The sequence below is a fragment of the Syngnathoides biaculeatus genome, chromosome 2 (genome assembly GCF_019802595.1).
Source record: "Syngnathoides biaculeatus isolate LvHL_M chromosome 2, ASM1980259v1, whole genome shotgun sequence".
Classification (NCBI taxonomy): Eukaryota; Metazoa; Chordata; class Actinopteri; order Syngnathiformes; family Syngnathidae; genus Syngnathoides; species Syngnathoides biaculeatus.
In genome coordinates, this window is record NC_084641.1 from 16,160,378 (window position 1) to 16,180,748 (window position 20,371).

The 20,371-nt window shown below is 41.5% G+C and overlaps 1 protein-coding gene across 11 annotated transcripts in view; it reads left to right on the top strand.

Annotated features, from left to right (window-relative positions):
• The window catches only part of dmd (dystrophin), a 163,669-nt gene that overhangs the window by 130,877 nt on the left and 12,421 nt on the right, over positions 1 to 20,371 (top strand). For 6 of the 11 annotated variants that reach the window (XM_061836804.1, XM_061836826.1, XM_061836810.1 and 3 more), the window contains 9 exons: positions 677 to 712; positions 11,819 to 11,880; positions 12,327 to 12,401; positions 13,592 to 13,793; positions 13,869 to 13,954; positions 14,124 to 14,281; positions 15,170 to 15,336; positions 16,798 to 16,909; positions 19,001 to 19,137. In XM_061836804.1, the coding sequence (XP_061692788.1) occupies positions 677 to 712; positions 11,819 to 11,880; positions 12,327 to 12,401; positions 13,592 to 13,793; positions 13,869 to 13,954; positions 14,124 to 14,281; positions 15,170 to 15,336; positions 16,798 to 16,909; positions 19,001 to 19,137 (1,035 nt within the window). Of the gene's footprint in view, positions 1 to 676; positions 713 to 4,326; positions 4,557 to 11,818; positions 11,881 to 12,326; positions 12,402 to 13,591; positions 13,794 to 13,868; positions 13,955 to 14,123; positions 14,282 to 15,169; positions 15,337 to 16,797; positions 16,910 to 19,000; positions 19,138 to 20,371 lie in introns of those variants that run through there. The other 5 variants (XM_061836843.1, XM_061836776.1, XM_061836819.1 and 2 more) reach the window with 3 other exon arrangements.

The window sequence follows — 20,371 nt, forward strand, 5'->3', positions numbered from 1 at the left end:
CTAGGAAAAAGCTTTTGCACATGACAAGGTGTACCACTGACTTATGGATGAACATTCCGAACTGATAAATTGATCTCAGATATTCTAGATTTCACCCTGTGAATTTCATCCTCTTTATGCTTCAATTACATTTTAATAAACAATACAAAACATGAGTAACTTTTGAACCAACCTGTAGTTTGCAGCGATCTGATTTTCAAATGTGATCAGATTTTTTTATTTAATCATTTTCGCCACACCCATACATTCTGGGGTAGTAATTTCTTGAAATAATGTATTTTTGATGATGATTTATCAAAAAAAAACTGATCAAAACAGAACATTTGTTGTATTCATGCATGTTTCTATGCTTGAGTGTCCCAAAGAAGCACTGCATTGATGTCATTGCATAGTGAAAATTTTTCATGATTTCAGTATGTTTATCAGCTGTAAACCACCCATGATACCCCTCCACTCCCCACCCCAATTCCCAGCTCCTTTCCTGCTTCTTTCACAAATCAGACAAACATTGTGCTTCACGGCATACGCTACTCATAGCTTCCCATGTCTGGTTTAACTGAGCGATGTCTCTGACTAATTACGTGGAAACAACATTTAGAGCAAAATGAAGGTTAAGGAAGAAGGTTGCATGGAAGAGGGAAAGTGAAGTGACAGGGTTCTTTATCTCCAAATGCAGAGAAAAAGCGGGACCTGACCTGACAGCCAAGGCTCTGTGAGTTTACTATTCAAACATACACATACACACACACACACACACACACACACACACACACACACACACACGCATGCACACGCACGCACACACACACACACACACACAGATGTATATACAGAAAAGTTGCCATTACAACCCCACCAATGATTCAGCAACACACAATATTACAATACTGTGTCATGTATCCAAAAAACATACAAACAAACCATCACGATGCACACGTGACGTGCGTATGGCCGAGCAATCCCCGTTGTTCTGGTACGGGTATATTTAATATGCAATCACTACAAACACATTTTTACATAAGGGATTAAGGATTAGTGTTTAATTAATATACGCCTTTCGTATCATCTTTTCATCCTCGTCACGTTGTGTGCACTGTGTAGTACCATGGAAACGTTTTGGGCCACCAATACACTGCGGTTTTAATGAGCATTTCTGAAAATTTATTTTTGTCTACGTCTCTTTTTGAAATGGTAGAGCTGCAGCTAATTGAACAGTTAGAGTTAGCAGGATTACATAATCAGTTCCCATAAAACTTTGCAAGGTTTGCTACATGGGGCAATAAAGTCCATTACATTTTGGTGAGGATCTATATAAAGCCGTGGCAGATCTTTGCCCAGCTTCGGTACCTGGTTATGAGCAGAGAAACCCGGTGTTGGGGCAGTTATTACATAAAATTATAATTTTTAGAAGTAGGCAGAGAATAATTTAAATTTTTATTTCACGCTTGATCGGTGGCCAGGCATTTCAGAGACCCAATGATTTGTCATATTTCCGCAAAATGTTCCTTTAAAATCATCGGTGAGGAACTGTAGCACGCAGACACACGACCCCCGTACACAGGTAGAAACAGGCAACCACTGTGGGGAGATCAAAGTTGATACAAATAAATAACAGGTTGACTTCCACTGCGGGTTAAATTTTTTTTCCAAGACTTGCGCAATGGAGCACAAGTTGCCTGCATTCAAATAGCGCAATAACCTTTTTAATTTCCTCTTTATTTTCGTCCTCAGCTCCGTCCCAGCGCTCTCCTTCAGTGTATCTCATTCTTTGTCTTGACCTCCATGTTGTTCAATGTTGAAAGCAGAGTTTGAGCACCTCAGATCCTTCCCTTTCACTAACACTGAGATGGGGGAAGGGGAGCTCCTCCACAGCTGAGTTAAAGAGTGAGATTTAAAAAGAGGGGGGAAAAAAGTTCTAGACCAGAAGTGGGATGATATTCTTCAAAATAAATGCTTTAGCTAGATCGCATTAGATCATTCTGTAGGAGAGTAGAGTTTTAGGGCCGTTTTTAGTACAATTTAGCCACCCCCCCCAAAAAAAAAAATAAAAATATTGTGTCGAGAGTGGGAGGGAAATGTGTATGTTAAATTTCTGCACAAATTGACCATAAACTGCACACTGAGTTTACATTATTTTTAATAAAAATATGAAAACGTAATTGTTATAATTATGGTGTTTGTTTAAGGAGACCCTGTTAATGTGATTTACATGAGAATCAGACTATGATATATGAAAGACTGGTTTACATATGTTTTCCTTATGAGGAGAAAAAAAAATATTTTTAACTTGGACTTAAAAGCATTCACACCTGGGGCTAACGTCACCTCTGTTGGAAACTTAATTCCATTTGTGTCCAGCACAATAATGGAATGCTGCTTCACCATGTTTTCTTTGGACTCTGCACTCCATTATTTGAAAGTCAGTCAAATAGAGAGCCCTAGTGGGTTTATATTCCATTAGTATTTCCAGTTTCAGAATTTGACAATCTTTTGTAAAGCTGACTGGAAGGCGTGTAGAGACTTTAGAATAGAAGGAAAAGCCTCTGACCTCTTTGATCTGATCATAACCCGAGGTGCAGCATTCTGAATGAGCTGCTTCTGTTTAATCCTCTTTTCGAGGAGTTCAATCAGAAGACCATTACAATAGTCAAGACCACTTGAGATAAAAGCATGGATGAGCTTCTCATGGTCTGCCTGACACATGCAAGCCTTCACTCTAAATATGTTCGTCAGATGGTAGAAGGCAGTTTTAGTGATTGAATGACTATTAAAAGTACATCAAGGTTTCTGACTTGTTCTTTGTTTTTAAAGTCAGTGACTGTTTTGTTTGGTTTTGGTTTAATTGAAGAAAGTTTTAGCCCATCCATTGATCATTAAGAAGCTCCTCTGCCCTCCGTATGTTACCTGTAGAAATAGCACCAACTCCGTGTCTATATAAAAGACACCTGTCCACGCCCTCAAACAGTCATACTCCAACCTCTCCACCATGAAAAATACCAAAGAGCTGTCAAAGGACACCAGGGACAAAACTATAGACCTGCACAAGGATCATTTTTAAAACATGAACGAAATACAAATGACTGACAGTCTCTCTCAACCTGGGGCTTCATCCAATAGTGAGATATCAATGATCTTGAGAATGGTGAGGGATCAGCCAAAACTATATTGATGGACCTGGCAAATGACCTGACAAAAGCTGGGACCACAATCACAAAGGTTACCATTAGTAACACGCTGAGTAATCATGGATTCAAATCCCGCAGCTCTCGGTAGTTCCCCCTGCTTAAGGTGGTACATATCCAGGCCTCTCTAAAGTTTACCATTGACCGTCTAAGTAATGCAGAGGAGGAATGGGATAATGTCATGAGAACAAAATATAAATGTTTGGTATTTTTGGTGTTTGGAGGGAGAAGAATGAGTAGCTTCTCAGGAACACCATACCAACTGGGAGTAGAAACATCTTGCTTTGGTGCTGCTTTTCTCCAAAGGGGCCTGGACAACTTTTGGACAAAAACCCCCTCCCCTCTGTCAGAGAGTTGAAGTTATGTATGTGCCTTAGTCTTCCACCATGAGAATAAATCCAAACATGCAGCTCATAAGAACCCTTTAAGAAACATTTCAAGGTCACGGAGTGGCCGTGCAAACACTGTACTTTTCCAACCTCTAATTAATTAGAGGATTTCTAATTTGTTTCATTGATTCATCACATTTTAATTCCATTCATTAATCCATTTTCTGTACCACGTTATCCCCTCCCGGGTCTCAGGCATGCTGGAACTTATCCTAGCTATCTTCAGGCGAGAGGCGGGTTACACCCCGTGCTGGTCACCACCCAATTGCATGGCACATATAAACAAATCAGCATTCACACACACAATTTACACTTATAGGTCATTTAGAGGCATCAATCAATCTACCATGCATGTTTTGGGGATGAGGGAGTGCCTGGAGAAAACCCGCACAAGCACAGGGAAAACATGCAAGCTCCACACAGCCGGGCCGTGATTTGAACCACGCTCAAACTCCGGTTTCCTTCCACATCCCAAAAACACACATTAATTGTTGACTATAAATTGCCCTTAGGTGTGATTGTGTGTGCGACTGTTGTTCAGTTTGGGGTGTACCCCGCCTCCTGCCCGTTGATGGCTGGGATAGGCCCCAGCACTCCTGCGACCCTCGTGAGGATAAGTGGCTTAGAGTAGAAATATATATATTTATACTTGGATAAAAACACGGTATGACCATTATTAGGTCGCTTGTTAAATGAACACTCTTTTGGACATTTATTTTGGAAAGCCATGAGCGGAAGTGGTCTTTTTTTTATTTGGTTGTATCTTGGGTGGCTTCACTGGGGACTCCGCAGTCTGCCAGGCAGCCTCCCTGCCAAGTCGCCAATCCTCACACGCGGATAATCACAAGAACGGACAAGCTCCGGCAAGGTGCTGCTTAGACGTTGGGACGAACCGTGGAAAGCCTTTTCGCTGATTGCGGGGGGGCGACATTGAGGAATCTTTTCTGCCGGAATCGCTAGCAACAATGCGGGAGCAGCTTCGGAAGTGAGTTTATATTAATTGTGGTTCAATAAGGGTGTTTTTGGTTTTGTTTTGTTTATTTTTGGGTTTTTTTTTTTTTTTACGCCGACCTTGGCTGCGAGTTTTCACGGCGAGCACGGAGACGGTGAGCTGTGAAAACTCGTTTTGATGGAAAATATCCCAGACTTGCCGGGCATGAGGGAAATGATGCATTGACTTAACATTTGTAACGTGGGAAAGGAATCGATCGGCTCCCTCTTTTGGGGAGCTAATTCCACACCACTAAAGAAATCGAACATCACTGGATGAAATGCAACGTTTTGAACTTGTAATACGCAAATAACTTCCATTGCGTTGAATGGTCTTGCGGTTTGAATACATGGAACGAGCATTTCCTCATTCTGGGTCTTCCGAAGCACGTTTATGGCCAATGTTTGAATCGAAAGAGGCTCCATTGTGTTTAAAAGCAAACACACTGCAACCGGATCTTTAAGTGTGGGCGTGCGTTTATTTGCGCGCGCGCGCGCGCGTTTTTTGTGGGGGATTGGTGTTGATTTGTGAACGCGCGCCGCATCGCCTTCTGCAGGCTGATGCATCATCAGTGCGTTGCATTCCTGCACACGCACGCAATCCCCCCCCCCCAAAAAAAAAAAGCCCTCACAACAACAGCAAGCATTTGGAAACGTTCATGCATCGGGTCCAGCGTGAAGGTGGGACGTGAGGTACCACGGTTATCAGTCCGAAGACAGTGCACGTCATTGTATTAAGTGTGAGTGAGCCTCAGCCGCAGTGTGGAGCCTCGGTATCGCGTCCGTGTGTCGCGCAATCCGACGGATCTCAACGTGCATCACCCCCAACATAGAGTTGTTGAAAATAAGGGTGCTCGATGCGGCTGGGTGGTGCAGAATGTTGGTACCGGGGTGCGTTCGTCTGTGTAGTCATAACACAGTAGAAAGATGGGGGTGTTAGTGCTTAGAGAAAACTGGCTGTATTCATTTACTTGGGGGGGGGGGGGAGAAATAATATATTTAATCATTTACAAGCTCCTTGCTTGATTTGTATTCTTGTTGTTTTTACTTAGCTTGCAAGTCCACAAAGGTTGCTTGTTGCTGACTGCAAAAAGGTCAATTTCCCAACCTTAAGAGCCTTCGCACATATTTCAGAACAAATCTCATGGCAAAGATAGATGACCAAAGATATACTCCATCTATCTATTTTTCTGTTGTGATCATCGGGTAAGCTCGAGCCTCGTGGATGTTGGGCAAGAGGTTAACTTCAGGTTAAGGTTTACCAATTGCTTGGCACATACGGTACAGACAACCTTTCACCAAGGGGCAATTTTTGGCCTTGTCCTCTGAGAAACAGATTCAGTCTTTTAGTTGTTAAACATTTCCTGTTTAACACAGAATTGATTCCAAAAAATCTCTGTATCCACTGAGAAGCTCAATCGTTGTACTTTATAAGCCAGGCCTGAAGTAGCGCTGTAATACTGCCACAAAATGTCACCAAACAAAGAATAAGAAGTACATGAGATGAAAAAGTAGTCACAAAAAATGACTCACGGCAAGGTAGAACTTCTGTTTAAAAGCAAAAGCCCGACTCGTTGGTGCTGGTGACGGTGGTGGTGTTAGCGCATAGTCGTGCGAAAACAAGGATAACCTTGTTATCATCTCAGGAATGATGCGTTTTGCTCAAAGATTAGAGGGCATAACAGTTACCGCTGTGCAACATTTTAGAAGCTCCTCAGATGCCAAATATGTGATAACCTGCTTTCGTGTTGTGGTGTACGTGTATAGTTAGTATAGTACTAGTACATTTCAAGGTCAAAATGTCATGTGTACTTTCCAAAGATTAGCAGATTGCTCCCCAGTCGAGACTGTAAAGGGCTGCAATGCCAAGCGTCAACTCTGTTTTGAATTTGTGTTGAGAGTATGCATTTCCATACATACATACATGAATTTAACATTACATCTGACACTTTATGTGGAGGTGCTTCCCGCATACAATCAATTCATATTTTCTATCCGCATGCACATTAAACTCCTGCTGTGGTGCTTTTCGCCGTGTCGTCACTCGTACTTGTATTTTCAGCTGGCAAGAGACTGAGCAAGCCCCACTTGCAGCCCTCATCAACAATCCATTTTTTTTTGTTATGTGACAGAGGCTGAGCAATTCAGAAAACACGAAATGATTTGAGTGATGATTTAAGCCTTTTCTTCTATCACCATACTTTAAAAGTGTGATGTGTCAGTCGAAAAAAATGTTATGTGAGGTAAATTGCTTCCCAGGGAGACAGAATGGCGGCTGTAATTTACATTTCAGTGGTTCAATTAAAAGAAATAGACGTGGTGGAAATGTACACATGGCTTACATGATAATTGAGGTACTGGCTAATTAGTTGACTTCTCTTTTAATAGCCCCGATGTGCTTTTCTGACAGTGAAATACTGTCGAATAGCATGCTGTCGTCTCCTAGCAAACTGGCCATTATTTTATGCTACTCAACTTCAACCCAACCAAACATTTCATACATACATGTGAGAAAATACCTTCCACAAACTGAACAGAAGAGGCAGAAGTTTGTTTCCCAGTCTGACCCTTTTGAAATGGCTAAAACGCACGTCCTTGCCCCCTCTCCGTCCAAAACCCTCTCTCTACAGGAGTATTTATGTCTATGACATCAACTCTATTTATCTTCCTCACCCGCAGCAAGTGAGTGAGACCATCTGTCCATCCATTTTCTATAACGCTTGTCCTCATTCCAGTCACTGTTGTGCTGGAGCCTGTCCCAGCTGACTTGGGGGAAGAGGCGTATTTGCGCCTCGGAGTGGTCGCCACTGCAGTGCACATGTACAAAAATAGCTATTCAGATTCACATCAATGGGCAATTTTGGCTGGATTTACTCTGTATGGTTTAAGCGAGAGATTTTGATTTCAAATGGAATGATTTGGCTGTGCATCCTGCCAAAATACAACTAATGGAGGAGGATATCCTCATATCAAGTCGCTTGTAATTGTGTTTGGAATATCTGTAAATGTGAGTTTGGCCATCTGTGGACACAGGTTGTCTCGTGTTCCATCAAACAACCGTATTGGAAATCTGGCGGTTGAAATATATGTTCAAAACATGTGATTACTATATCCAGAATTGGAATCTGATGTGTAAATCCAACCTCGCGTGTTCACTTAACCTAACATGCATTCAAACCCTAAATACAGGAGGAAGTCTCGAGTGTCTTTACCCAGATATTTTTTCACTTCATTAATAATTGACTCGCTGGCACGAGTAAAGATGCCTTTGAGGTATTATTTTAACGATAGGTCTGTTACCTCTAGACATTCTTGTAATTCTGCTTCCGTCACCTACAAGATGTAGACCATCCTGTGTGTGTGTGTGTGTGTGTGTGTGTGTGTGCGCGTGTGTGTGTGGCTTTTCTTTGAGGTTATATCCACAACTACAGGGGCTCCCCCACACTGTTTTTTTTTTTTTTTAATTTTTTTCTTCACTCCAAAATGCTCTAAAACTGTGATTCTCAGTGTCGTGTGAGTACTGTAAGCCTACTGTGCTATTTGTGGAGCTACTCATTTTGCAGGTGGTACTTGATATAACAAGTTGTAGAACCAACTGCCCTACGAAAAGAACAACCAGAGGAGCCAAGACCTCCGCTAAGGCCAATCAATCCTAAGCACGTCTGTTGACCTTCCTTTTTATAAATAAATAAAGGGAGTCTCTAGTCGTCTTCATACCGCTCAATTACTGTGCTAAGAAACGCAAAATCAAACCAATCAATTGATCGTTATTCATATTTGCTCAAGGAAGTTGAGTCAAATAATTTCTCTATTCTTGTAGAAATTGACTTTTCTTCAACTAATTCCTGATGCCCAAAAAAACTAAATTTCCGATATGGAGTCCTATGACAGACAACAAGCCAAAGTTTCCAACAATCCTAACAAGCCAAAAAATTAAGGCCAGTACACAGAAGTCGGGAAGAAAAGGAACAAGAACATTAGAGATCACACAGTGCAGAGGAATGTGAGTATTAACAGATATCATTCCATACAAAAGTGTGTCTTGCAGGGGTGGCAACACGAGCACAACTCAAGTATTGACATATAGTGTCACACAACTTGGTCAAAACATGCATTAAAATACTGCACAGTATTTAAATATTTGGCTTTCTTCCAGCAATCATGTTACAGAGTGCCTTGTAGTCAGAAAATAAAGACTGGAAAGGAGCACAAACCTGAGCCATTTTTATACACGCAATATATATTTTTCTATTTTTGTTTGGCTGTCATAATAAAGCTTTTAGCTTTTTTCAAGCCTCTGCTTCCTGTCTCTTGTTTGGCCCCTGGGTCATGGTGGTGGCAGATTTAATTGCCCCCATGAGAAAATAATCACAGCCTTTCATCCCAATCTGAGACTATTCAAACCTGTTTTTGCATTGCTAAAATGTAGCACCACCACTTTGCCTTGTCCTTGGGCTGCAACACTGTTTTCTTTGAGATAGTGTTGTCTTTCAGTGTTTTTTTTTTTTTTTTTTTGTCTTATGATGAATCTGAATAAGACATCTGTTCAGGTGTAGCTGAACTGCAGATATCCGTATTGCACCAGTGTTTGTCTGATTTGTGTGCTAATGTATAATAATTAGGAGTTCAGTATTTCATGATTGTGTACGCATCATAACAGTAATGAGCTGAGTGGCTGAACTATTTTGGCGCAGGTAATGATTTCCAAATACCACGGGACCCCTTGCCTCTTTAGCTGGACTGAAGGGGATGTGCAGCAAAATTTTAGCATGTGCAGGGATTATTATTTTGAAGTGCTCTCCAGACGAAGTTTACCTACAACCACGTTTGTGTTTGACCAACTTTGACTCGTGCACTTTTATAAACTCAGCTGGACGTGTGAAGAACGAAGACAAAGGAAACATAGGCATTGTTATCATGTTTTTTTTTTTCATTACTATTGTGCTTAAAGCCCGGGTGTCATCCCAATAAACATTCTAAAATAGATATTGTAATGAAAAATACATATAACAGTCTTCACTTCAATGTCTATACGAAGAAAAAAAAGTGAGCGGAGAGCGTGTCATTCATGCACAAAGTTGCGCAATTGAGTGTCCCTCGACATCCAAGGGGTCGCCATATTAGTCGCGCCCTCTGTCCTTGACGTCATCGTCATTTCCGTTGTTGAAAACGCGCAGTGCGTGCTACTATGGAAGCCGAAGAACAGAGATATTCGCATTTTTCCGACGCCTCTTCTGACATCGAAGCTCTTTTCGAAAAGAACACCACCACACAACCGAGTGAAGTTACCGGGGCAATATTACACTATTGTTTCGAGCCATTTTCAGATGATATCCGATCGGGGCCAAACCGCGTCCCGTCCGATCCACTCCCGCGGCGGAGATGAGCCATCGCGGCTCATCGCAGCCGGCCTGTGTGGCTTATGACAGAGCCGAGCAGTGCTGCTTTAGTCACAGTTGAGCTGGGGCGCTTTATGCGCGCGCGCAACTGAGTAACTCATTCTCAGCTGGGTTCTTCAGAGCCGCCCCCGTCGCGCAGCCTTCGCAGAAGCTGTGTCCGCCGAACGCGGGCCCCAGCCGGTGTGGCTGAGTTTCAGCTCCAGTGGTGGCATAGAAGGAGGAGGTGGAGGCTAGCTATGTTGCTTTTAGGGGTATGTTCAAAGTCACCGCAGTACTCTAACACTATCGAGACATTGTTGGCTGGGCAACGCGCACATCGACACATTTCATACCCGGATCTTTTGTTACGTTATGAGAGCGACCGATTACGTGGTCCACCCCAAACTATTATTTTTTTTAGTACCTGTATGGGCACATCAACACATTTCATACGCGGATCTTTTGGTATGTTATGAGAGAGACCGATTACGTCGTCCGCCCCAAACAATTTTTTTTTTTTTTTTGACGCTGTATACACACCTACCTGTTATTTGGAACCCACGCAGCTCTCGTCCTCTGCACCCGTGCAATCCATTTTTCACAACGAACAGGGTCTCTTTCAAACTTATGAAGGGTAATTCCATTCTCCCGAGTGTTCAAGCAATGTCCGGCATTTTGGCTAACACGAAGGAACAACGAGCTACCTTCCCGGAGGTAAAAATCATGGAAACAAACGAGTCCACGAGGGGGCGCCGCTGTCCTTTACGTCACTTCCTGCTTCTCAAAAACAAATCCCTTGAGAGGATTTTCATGGCGGGAGGTACAAAAAGCTGTATATGTCAAAATCATGTTTTGTGGTGAAAAAACACATGGGACCATATTGGCTGTGGGTTTTTCATTAATAATATACCAAAAATCATCCGTTTGACGACACTTGGCCTTTAAGCAAAACAATGATCAGGCTGTGTTGTAAAAGACTGTTACCTCATTCTAATTATTTCAATAGTAGTCAAGTCTTTCCTCTGGTCTGGTACTCGTAAGTATTATTTAAATCCTAGATTTCCCCCCTGTGATAGACCCCACTTATAAACCTTAAAAAAATTGCCCATTTAACAGTTTTGGTCGTAATCTATGTGTTGTACTTAATAATCTCAACAGAGAGCACCGTACACATAAGCATTCTGTTCCTCTGCAAATCTCAAAATCTTACATGATCTCACAAAAATGAAGACTAGCTCACATCCGCTTATTGTTGATCTTTGCCAAGAGTTGCAGAAAGGAAAAGAGACAGAAGTGGTGACAATAAATACAATGACTTGCATTAGAAAATACTTCCTGCTTTATGGGGAACCCACTTTAATACCTAAAAACATCAGATAAGAGAGTTGTTTTCATTTACTGTTGTTGAAATGTTCGTCACTCAAGGACGTGTCTTCAATGGGCTACGTACATTCAGTTTCATGTCACAAGTCGACGCGTTGTCTCACACATGAAGAAATTTGTTCGGAAATATTAAATGTTTATTTTTTAACATTGTCAGCCCCGACCTGTTTTGGATACTATAATCAAGGAAAATCAACTCATAACACACCTCGAACCGAAACACTATCGATCAATCTGGTGATTCTCATTGTAACTCCTTTAGGTACCTGACAATAGCGGTTGGTACTACAATTTACACGTACCAAAATGTAGTGCTAGATGGCTAGGTTATTTTCCTACCCTTTACCCCCACCTTTTAACAATGGAAATGCAAAAAAAGCACATGGAGTGGAGCAGTAGCAGCTTTAAGTGGACAAGGCGGGCTAAAACTACAGAAAACCTCACCTCAAACACGAATTAAAAATCTTTTCTATTGTGTTTCCCACCCTTCAAACAGCCATCAGACCCAGACAACGTGCTGGGACCATCCCAAGATGGCGGAGCTCTATCAGTCACTGGGTAAGATGCAACCCCGTCTCATTTTCCATGGGTGCAGATTCCTCAGTAGCAAAAAAGGGAAATGTAACAATAGATGGATTGCAGATAGAGATCAAGTTTCTGCTAAATGTGGTGCAATTATCTCCATGTCTTGATTGATTCATGTATGTACAGTTCACATTTTCCATCACCTTAAAAAAAAAAAAGGGGGATTGACGATATACTGTGTATGGGCATTCACGACTGTGTCACAACCACAACTGACACAGTAGGCCCAGCAAACAGTGGGCAGAGCAGTTGGTGGGCAGGCACGTTTCTTAAAAAATGTTTTCTGAGAAATATGAGTTATTTTCATGTAAGTGTACCCAAAGACTGCTTTATCTCTGAAAGGATGGCTTGTTGTGAGTGTCTATTCCAAGTAGTGCAACACTGTCAAAAACAATTTCTGACTCATGTTTCTTTTTCAGCTGACCTGAACAATGTTCGATTCTCAGCCTACCGAACAGCCATGAAACTCAGACGCCTACAGAAGGCTTTGTGCTGTGAGTGATCTTCTTTGTCCATACAGCAATAGATTCATTTTTTTGTCCTTTTTCCTGGTCCGTCATAAGAGCCCTCGTGTCAACTAACTTTGGGTTAGAGGTGAGGTAAGGGGGACTGAACACCTGTCGATCACGGGACCGAGATTGAGATGTTGCAACTGTTTTTGAACTCTGTGCCCAGATTACTCAGAGATCAACACAAACCTACACATGCACAACAGAACATGCAAAGTGCATGTCTTGCCGTGGTGGATGTTTTTTTTAGCCTCTGTAATAACAATGCTTCTCTATCCCCGATGGGTTTCCCATCTTCTTGCTTCATTTTTCCTTGTACTTGCCTGTCTTTCCATGTGCTTTCTCGCTGTTTCTGTCCTTTGCAATGGACCACTGAAACACTTTGAAGGATTTGTAAGAACTTGATTTATTTGCATAGTAAACCTTTTGGAAGAGAAACTCATAGGAGACAATCTCTCGTTTTTCACTCTCATTAGTTGTTGATGAATGCCTTATCTGTCTTATACTTCCATCCACCCATTTTTCACTCATCACTTATCAAAGGTCGGGTCACGGGGGTAGTAGTTTGGGCAGGAACGCCCAGACTTCCCTCTCCCCAGCCACTTTAGTGAGTTCTTCCGGGGGCATCCTGAGGTGTTCCCAGACCAGCCGAGATATGTAGTTACTCCAGCGTGTCCTGGGACCTCCCCGGGGTCTCCCAGCACAGCTCCTTAAGTCATTTAATTGAGACACTTTGTTGTTTTTCTTTTTTGGTGTATACACCAAAAGAAGCACAGTGTAGGGAAAGACAATTTGAGATACGAGTGTTCTGAGTCACAAGTGTGGTCTTGGAACAAATTAAACTCAAGATAAGGCGCGTACGACTTGTACTGTCTTGTTTTAGCAATCTCTATCTATGTTTAGTCTTTTTTTTCCTGATATGTCTTGCCCTGTCTATTTGTCATGTCATGGCCTGCATTGACTTTTTTTTTAAATTCCCAGACCTTTGCTGAGACTCTCTGGCTTGGATGTTTGTGAATTGTAGGAATTTAAATATATTTCCTAAAAAGATGTCAACCTTGAATACCTTTCAATGGCTGTCTTCTTGAATGTGCTTTCATGTCTCTCTCATCACTCTCCTTTCTGCTAGCTTGAAGGACACGAGCGTTCTTAATGTCTCCTCTCATCTTGTCCAGTGGACCTGCTAAACATGCCAATGGCGTCAGAAGTATTCGACCAGCACGGCCTGAAGCAGAATGAGCAACTGCTCGACATCTCCCAGCTGGTAGCCTGTCTGACCAGCCTGTATCAGCGGTTGGAGCAAAGTCATGCACACCTGGTCAGTGTCCCTCTGTGTGTCGACATGTGCCTCAACTGGCTGCTCAACGTCTATGACGCGTAGGTGCACTTGAAGATATTTCCTGCTTTCAAGCTGTGCCAGACTCGGGAGTTTTCACAATCTGTTTTTAACAGTGGTCGCAGCGGAAAGATTCGCACCCTATCCTTCAAAACAGGAATCATCTCGCTCTGCAAGGCTCACCTGGAGGATAAATACAGATGTAAGACATTTATGCATACTTGAATATCAATACAAGAAGTTGTTTGTCCCTTTGATAGCTTTTGAATGCTGAGAGTAGTCTTTCACCGGTGGTGAAGACGTTAGTTGACTGATGCACTAACAGAGACAATGACATTTTCACCGAACTGAAAAGGTTCCCCCTTTGACAGTCTTGTTCAGGCAGGTTGCGAGTGCAACCGGTTTCTGTGACCAGCGTCGCCTCGGCCTTCTCCTTCACGACTCCATCCAGATCCCGCGGCAACTTGGTGAGGTGGCGTCGTTCGGTGGCTCCAACATCGAGCCATCTGTGCGGAGCTGCTTCCAGTTTGTAAGTGACATCTGTTCACTAAGTGTTTTTTCTTTGGTATTGGTTGCCTGTCTGTAGCATCTCTTGTTTCCTGACACGAAGTTAATTATTATTATCGAAAAGTACAAGTAATTATGTTGTGACTGGATGTTGTAGAGATGAACTGGTATTCTAAATCTAAAAGGTCTGCACACACCTCATCTGCCTAGTCAGTGTTGTATCAGCAAAAAAAAAAAAAACTCCTTTGCTTACTTGAGATCCTCATATTGATTATATGTACATTTCATCCATCCATCCATTTCATGAGCCCCTTATCCTCACAAGAGTCACTGGAGTGCTGAAGCCTTTCCTAGCTGTCATCAAGCCGGAGGCAGGGTACCCCCTGTACTGGTTGACAGCCAATCACAGGGAGACAAACAACAGACGCACTCACAATCACACCTAAGGGCAATTTAGTGTGTCCAATTAATGTTGCATATTTTTGCGATGTGGGAGGAAACCGGAGTGCCCAGAGAAAACTCACGCAGGCACAGGGAGATCATGCAAACTCCACAAAGGCGGGGCCGGGATTTGAACCGCGGTCTTCAGAACTCTGAGGCGATGTGCTCACCAGTCAGTCAATGTGCCGCACCTAATTCACAGATAAAACAAATATACACCTGAATGTTATATCTTGCAACATTACTATAAATATTATCCTGTGTTAATGGCAATTGTCAGTCTTAAAATTCATCTCTTCAAGGTCATTTTCGGCCTTCAAAGCATTCAAGCTCAAATAAGTATTGAGAGTTCTTGTTTCCTGCCAAACCCATGTCATCAGCAACTGAGAGTTTTTTTATTTGTAATGTACAATCAAATTTTGTCTATCCACCCCCCCCCTCCCCCACTCTGCGTTTTGACCTTGTCCAGGCCAACAACAAGCCAGAACTAGAGGCTGCCATGTTCCTGGACTGGATGCGTCTGGAACCTCAGTCCATGGTGTGGCTGCCTGTACTTCACCGTGTGGCTGCCGCGGAGACAGCCAAACACCAAGCCAAGTGCAACATTTGTAAGGAGTGTCCCATCATAGGCTTCAGGTCAGCACTAAGTATCTATTTAACACTTCTGTGAGCAGGCACTGGGGGATTTTTTTTTTCTGCCTCATCAGTTTTGCAATATAAAGGGTAATAAAGCTTAGAAATAAATTTTAGTTTTCACTGATACCAAAAATGGGAAAAAAAAGACGAATCTTGTCTGTATATATTAATGAGTGCTGGGCGTGAAGTTATAAGAATACCCTGTGGTCTCATCACTACAGTCTTGAGCATGTACTAATAGCGTCGTTTTGTTTATGATCACACTCATTCTTATCATTAGAAAAGCAAATTTCATACACAAGGTAACTTAATGTCCTTTGAAACTTTAAAAGCATTTGAAACAAAGAAAAAACAATTTATAAACAGTTAAAACTAAGAGGAAAAAAATAAAGTACTATTAAAATAGCATACAGTGCAATAAATATAATTTAAAAGTGGGAATGCTGTAAAAAGCATGTGAAAAGCAAAGCGTTTTTAATCCGAAGTTAAAAACATTCCCACATTCGGCTGACGTCACTTCTGTTGGCAACTTACTCCATTTGTCTGCCCCATAATAGCTAAATGCTGCTTCACCATGTTTGCTTTGGACTCGGTGCTTTGCTATGGTGTGCTTTGACCAGAGTCTGTCGATCTTAAAGCCCTACTAGGTTTATTTTCTATTAGCATTTCTTTCATGTATGCAGGACCTAAACCATTTAGCGATTTATCGACTAATAGCAAAACTTTAAAATCTATTTTATAGCTCACTGGAAGACAGTGTAAAGATTTTAGAGTTATATGCTCTAACCTCTTTGTTCTGGACAGAATCCGAGCTGCACCATAGTGAATGAGACCATTACAATAATCAATTCTACTTGCGATAAAGCTTTAGTATTTATTTATTGGTAGTCAGACACCAGAGTTGTTTTGGTTGTAGAGGACATGCCACTGTTTTTCCCTGTACACAGTGCAAATTATGGATGCACCTACATTGACGTCGGTGCCAAGTTAATATATGGATATAATTTGATTTAATGTGCACTGCATGGAGTGCAAAACAAATCAGACAAAGCTGTTGCTTTAAAATTCTGAAAGCATTTTCATTTTTAACATTTTTTCTTTTTTACACATGCTTCACAGTCAGCTTTCCCAGTTAGTGCTTGAATTCACGAGTTTGTGTCGTTACAAAAGAAGTGTACAATCACTGTTGTGTTTGCGACCATTAAAATAACTGTGACATTTTCATCTTTGATCCAACGCTCTCAACCTGAAGAGGGACAATCCATTTTATTGAAGAGCCCTAAGGCACTGTAATGATATGCTGTTTTCGGTCCTTGCTAGAAAATCTTGTAACTACTGCAATTGCTGTCAAAAGAGGGCCATACAGTAGCTTACTCTCATTGATTGATTGATTGATTGGTCTTTGCTCACTGTTTATCCATTTTCTTTTTTGACCTCACCCTTGGTTCTCCCACCACGCAGATACCGCAGTCTGAAACATTTCAACTATGACATTTGCCAAAGCTGTTTCTTCTCTGGCCGTGTTGCCAAGGGACACAAGATGCAGTACCCTATGGTGGAGTACTGCACCCCGGTATGAGCACATCTATATTCATCCTCTGTCAATTCATGTAATTAAAAGCAACACATACCAAGTGCCTGACTCTCTGAAAATATCTGTTTCTCACTAAGAAAGTCCTCCTTCTATGGATATCTGTATTAGCCAGGCTCACTGTAGGAGTAGTTCACAGATTACATGTGCACACGCTTTTCCTTGAGCAAACAGTACATTTTATTCTACAGGCAAGCTTTTCAAACTGAATATCCATGCCATTATAGTTCAAGCAAAAAAACATTCAACTGAAACATTTTCTCCATATCTCTTTACAGTACCTTTTTAAGTTTTAAATAGTATCCATGCTGAGTCAAGCATTCCTACCAATTTCATTTATTGTGGAACAAAACTTGTGTTTTTTTTGGTACACATTTTTACGCTGTTTTTTTTAGACGTTTCGGCAACTCAAACACTATTCTGTTCTGCAATGTTGTCTTCTTTTCTCAAAGTCAAAAAAGTGGACAGGAATGCAATGATGCATCAGTGATTCTGTGCCATTTAAAGTGTCCAACCAGATTGCTGGAAATGCATTCCGAATCAATCTTCAGTGATTTAATGATAAGACAAAAACATATTGAGAAGGATCCAGGCATCCATTTTCTGTACCGCTTTATCCTCTCAAGGGTCACAAGCGTGCTGGAATCCATCCAAGCGATCTTTGGTCGAGAGGCGGAGTACACCCCTAGCTGGTCGCTAGCCAATCGTAGGGCACATAGAAGCAAACAACCATTTGCGCACACATACGCGCTTATGGGCAATTTTGACTCTTCAGTCAACTTACTGTGTATATTTTGGAGATGTGTGAGGAAATCAGAGTACCCAGAGGAAACCCATTCAGTCACGGAGAGAACATGCAAATTTCACCAAACACCACACACAGTAATGTAGTGTTAAATGCAACCAAAATAAGTGCTGTATATTTTTGTACCCTTTTTCGAGCTTGTTAAATGACACACACAAAATTCAAAAGATCGCTCAAATTTTGGGGGTGCTTTTTTTCATTGAAGTGATGCTTCAGCCACCCGCCCTCCCCCCAAAATGGGTACAAACACCCCTATGTCTTGTAACAATGTTGAATGTGTATGTGGACACGCACCGTTTGTAGACACAGTAGCATACGTGTGTGTGTGTGTGTGTGTGTGTGTGTGTGTGTGTGTGTGTATTTTCGTACATTTACACATGCACATGTATAGCCCAAACACTGTATCTTTATATGGCTACACATCCATTCATGTTTTAGCCACAAGACAATATAGCTGCTTAAAACCTCCAGTGGATGGAATATATTCCATTGGGTCGTCTCAGGATTTTCCTAACAGACGACCTCGCAAGCTCACAGGCTTCCAGCATCCACAGCATCACCTCCTGGCTTCACTGAGCCGTTCTGCAAATTGTGGCAATCCAGCTAAGATGCATTTTCTGAATGTAGGCATTGAGGTCGGTAGGATTGGGCCTTGTAATAAAAAGTAACTCACAATTGGACCGAAAAACCACTGACGTGAATGAAGATGCTTGGGAGGAGGGACATGCTGGACACTCATGTCACGCTGGGTCCGCCGTTCGTTAGTCACTCAAAAAATCTCGAAATGGTGAAAAAGTTTAGTGCTGTTTTTTTCAATGTTGAGTACTACCTGGTTCTTTGTCCTTGCAGACTTTTCATAATTAATCTTCAAACCTTTAAAAAGTATTTAGAAACATATCTCTGAATTCATGCCTCTCAGACGGGAGAAATAAATGGAGGAGAATAATGCTGCTTAATGCCCTTTCATTGATTGCCCAGGGACTACATAAGATGAATAAGAATGACATTGGGGCAATGAGATTTGGTGATTACTAATTGCCATGAGCTTCTAAGAAAGCCTTGGTGATTGATGCATCATTAGTTTTCTGCCCATGATCGGGGTTTTAATCCTCTTGCAGAAAAAGTTGTTCTGAAATGATAATCAGGCTAAGGAAAATAGATAGCTCACAGCAAAAGAGTCATTTATTTTGTTGTTTGAATCTGGGAAAGGCAAATTGCAATGCAATCACACATCACGTTATTGTAATAAACAAGCCGTTTTTCTCTAGACTACATCTGGTGAGGATGTCAGGGATTTTGCCAAGGTGCTGAAGAACAAATTCAGGACTAAGCGCTACTTTACCAAACACCCACGTATGGGCTACCTACCTGTCCAGACCATCCTGGAAGGCGACAACATGGAAACGTGAGTCTCTTGATTTCACAAAGTGTGTTGCATATTGCCTTCTACTTTCTAACTTGAATCCATGGATCTCACTCAGTACCGATATACAGTGGTGCCTTGAGATACAGGTTTAATTTTTGTGTCCATGCTCGTAGCGCAAAACACTCATCTCAAATCATTATTCCACAGCAAATTGAATGAAAGTGCCATTTTGTTAGCTAGTCTATCGTCCCACTTTTTTTTGAAGAATTGTTTTGTATCTGCCAAACTGCTTCCCGTTGTGACGTGAGTCAAGTTGTGTTTACTGCCACTGTACAGGGCTTGAACCTCAAACTTTCCTAGCAAGCCAAAGCATAAATAATGGCCAAACAATGACTTGTGTGTATAAACTTGGCTCTCTCATATCTCAAGACAAGACTGTATTTCAACATTTTAAAGCCAGCACTGCGTTATAAAATTTGCCTTTCACTAGATTTTTAGCCTTCTTGTGCACTGAAAATTACATTGGAAAGAGTATTTTAGGTGTTAAAAAACTGCTGGAGTTGCGTAAAAAGTGTTTTATACCTTTGTGGAGTTCAAAGCCAGAGAAAAACTGATTTCTCTTGGTGAACCCTCTATTATACAGCCATGAATACACCCAATATCAATGTGGGGGTACCTAGCGGGGACATCTCTTTTCTTCTTTGGTCACCGAGCTATATCTTTTTATAAATGAATCATATTCCATTCATATTACTACTCACATTTACACCTATGTTTTTTCACACCTATACATCGGGTCATCTGTGAGGTCTATTAAACTTCAGCTAAACACTTATTTTTATGTGACTGTTTGTATTGCAGCGTCAATGTGAGCGACCAGTCAAACATCTGTTTACACTGGTTCAACCTCAAGTGGGTGTTAAAAAATGCAGAGACATGATTAAATTTAAAAAATTGGTGGTTTCAAACACTTTTTAAACACCTTTTTTAAACAGTGCCCGTGACAGTAAGTTGCAGGAGAAGTCCATATTTGAATGCAAAGACACATTACTAGTACATTTTCGTCTCACAAAATGCTTTCAAGCGTTTATAAGTCCATATTCTTTTAGCAGTCTGCCACCTGCTGAGATTTAGATGACGTACAGTAATTCAATAATTTTGGAAAGCAGATGGTGACGCACACTATGTAATTAGAGTTGTATTGTAGTTTGTTCTACAACGAGTGCTGTAATTATACCTGCAGCTGTATGTCATTTTGACTGAGGAGGCATCC